The sequence below is a fragment of the Setaria italica genome, chromosome I (assembly GCF_000263155.2).
Source record: "Setaria italica strain Yugu1 chromosome I, Setaria_italica_v2.0, whole genome shotgun sequence".
Taxonomy (NCBI): Eukaryota; Viridiplantae; Streptophyta; class Magnoliopsida; order Poales; family Poaceae; genus Setaria; species Setaria italica.
The window spans coordinates 36,782,040-36,785,028 of NC_028450.1; the positions used below are offsets into that span (position 1 = coordinate 36,782,040).

At 50.9% G+C, this 2,989-nt stretch overlaps 1 protein-coding gene across 1 annotated transcript; it reads right to left on the reverse strand.

The window, feature by feature from the left end:
• Window positions 1-442: 442 nt before the first annotated feature.
• On the reverse strand, window positions 443-1,360 carry LOC101785579 (nuclear transcription factor Y subunit B-1). The gene is made up of 2 exons (XM_022828804.1): window positions 1,282-1,360; window positions 443-1,171 (listed from the first exon to the last, which is right to left on the reverse strand). The coding sequence occupies exons 1-2, from the start codon at window positions 1,358-1,360 to the stop codon at window positions 555-557; spliced, it is 696 nt and encodes a 231-aa protein (XP_022684539.1). The 3' UTR covers window positions 443-554.
• Window positions 1,361-2,989: the final 1,629 nt, after the last annotated feature.

Consider the following 2,989-nt stretch of genomic DNA (forward strand, 5'->3'; position numbering starts at 1 on the left):
CCATTCATGTCTACAAACAAATGTTTTATGGCAGAAGGTGGGGTTTTTGTTGTTCAAGTACTACTATATGTCAGCATACCTCTGAGAGTAGGATCCAGTACTGTATATATGTTGAGATGAAGGTGGACGATTCATAAGATTTTAAATCTCTTGCAAGATATATAATTGGATTTCCAATTCCTCAACCTTAACCAGGAAAGGGAAACCATTATTACCTGGAAAGATAATTAAAACAGCATGCTTTATAACTTCTCTTTTTCTCCAGAAAAAGAGACTCCATAATTTATATCTTCTGTGACCATGAAAGATCACAACATATATGATGCATGGCAACATAAGGATACACATAGATAAACCGCTCTGGTCTTTTGTTAGTGATTTGCAGTATATAGGCGAAAAAAACAGAGGAACCATTGCTACATTTTTTTTAGAACTAGGTACATAACATAAGTAGTGCATATTGGTACGGTATGGCAATGAGCGGCTCTAGTCATATATCTACTACCCTCATAGCCCACGGGACAGCCCATGCATAACGCAACGGATTCTAACTGTCACATGTCTCCGGTGTAACCGTAGCCGTGCCCGGCCGGCGTCGGCGAGTACGCCGAGGAGCTTCCCTCGTCATCTTGTTCTCCATGCAGGGAAGGCACCGTCGACCTCAGGTACTGCATCTCCTCATCGGAGAAGCATGGCACGCCAGGGGCCGTGACGGCCGCCTCCTCCGCCACCGCCACATCAGGGGGTGGAGGAGGAGGGCGTGGCACGAACGACCCCCTGTAGCCGCGGGCGGCGTTATTATGGTGCTCGTGGTAGCGGCGGGTGTAGGTGCTCATGGGCTGGACGTAGTCGTCGAACCCGAGCGCCTGGAACGCGCAGATGAAGTCCTCGGGCGCGATGGTGCGGCGGTGCTGCGCCTTGGCCTGCTCGGCCGCCTCGCCGGCGACGAAGCCGACGAACTCGACGGCGCAGTCGTGGGTGAGGTGCTTGGCTCGCGTCGAGACCTTGACGCCCTTGGGGATCACCTGCCGGATGAGGCGCACGAGGTTGGCCATCGGCAGCCCGGCGGCCGCGGCGCCTCCCTCCCCGTCCGACGACGACGCGCAGTCGTCGTCAGCCGGCGGCGCGGCCTTCTCGCCGTCACGGCCGCCCTTCTTCTCACGAATCGCACCTGCTGCACCAAAACAATTTTTTGGCACGAAAAAGTTTTTAGTTTCAGCGCTGGTTTTATTTGCAGCAAACCATCAAGAACACGTAACTACTGGTAGAGCACTTCCATACCACGCTTTCCCTTGCGACCCATCCTCTCTCTATTTGTGAACTTTGTGGTGAACTGGTGATCGATGAGCCCCTTGGCCATGGGATCCTGCCAATTTATAGTAGCCGTGCCGCGTTCAGTTTCTGCTACGAAACAGGGGCCTGCTGGCGCTTGGACGCACGCAGGCCCGGACACGAAAACGAAGCCACTCGTCGGACGGTGCCGCGGTGTCGCGAGCCTATTGTGCCAGGTCGCAGTCGCAGGCTTTGCAGCGTTGATCGGCGAGTCTCCCTGATGCGTGGATGCACGCGTTTTGATCGGAAGAACCTGAACTTCTCCGAGGCCATGTTTAGGCCCTGTTTAGTTACTCCCAACTCCCAACTTTGACACTATGCAAAAAGAAGATTCCCCATCACATCAAACTTGCGGTACATGCATGGAGTACTAAATGTAGATGAAATTAAAAACTAATTGCACAGTTTTGTTGTACTTTGCGAGACGAATCTTTTGAGCCTAATTAGTCAATATTTGGACAATAATTCACAAATACAAACGAAACGCTACAGTGTGCTACAGTGCTGTAACAGTAATTTGGCACCTCCCAAATTCCCCAACTAAACAAGGCTACTCCCAACTCCCAACTTTGACACTATGCAAAAAGAAGATTCTCCATCACATCAAACTTGCGGTACATGCATGGAGTACTAAATGTAGATGAAATTAAAAACTAATTGCACAGTTTTGTTGTACTTTGCGAGACGAATCTTTTGAGCCTAATTAGTCAATATTTGGACAATAATTCACAAATACAAACGAAACGCTACAGTGTGCTACAGTGCTGTAACAGTAATTTGGCACCTCCCAAATTCCCCAACTAAACAAGGCCCGAGACCTCTTGGCCGCGCGGCCTGCGCCGCCGTTACTCGCTTCCCAACTATCCGGCAGACGTACGGGTACGGCACTACGGTAGCCGCAGGAGCACCCACCGCTCACGAATTAATGCCGACGCATCTCGCCTGCCGCCTACCGCCGACCGCTGTACGGCTGCTGCAGCCCGCGCGACGAGAGCGGCGTCCGAAGCGTAGGCGCGACGAGGAGCTTGCTCGCGCGCGTCCGTTCGGCGCAGCCCGCGGAGAGCTATCCTACCGTACGCGTACTAGTGTACCATATGTAGTAGCCGAAACATCTGTTCGCGTTCAGATACTTGCGGGTTCTTGTTATTCTAGCCCTGGTTCGACGAACTCACCCCACATCCAAAGGTACCCGGTTTCTGGAGGAATGTGTGTGTGTGTGGGGGGGGGGGGGGACGACACATTGGTGTAAAAATATTGTGCTAGAATTTGGATGAAAACAAGCACGTTGGAGACGATTTTCAGCTATTTACATCTCGAAATCATGGACGGAGATGGGAGATGATCAGGGCGGAGGTATATAGTAATTAGGGATGCTAATGCACCCTAAAAATAAAAAAATAGTGAATATGTTCAATTTTTCACCATATATGCACCCCCACCCCGAATGATCAAATTCTATGCATCCACAAAGTAAGTACACCTTTCTCCAATTTCTCTAGCTTGTACATGATCCGTCACGGATTAACCGTGTGTTTGGTTACTGGGTCGGAACGGGTCGGAACGGGTCGGACCTCCTTCGTCCCACGTTTGGTTCAAAAGAGAACTGGGTTGGGTCGAACCCACATGGGAATATTCCCATTAGATCCGGGTCCAAGGA

Bases quoted from the DNA above. Each gene is read 5' to 3' on its own strand.
- LOC101785579 (XM_022828804.1), bottom strand. From the start codon at position 1,360: ATGGCCAAGGGGCTCATCGATCACCAGTTCACCACAAAGTTCACAAAT. The intron at 1,172-1,281 runs GTATGGAAGTGC...TTGGTGCAGCAG, and splicing joins GGGTCGCAAGGGAAAGCGTG to GTGCGATTCGTGAGAAGAAG.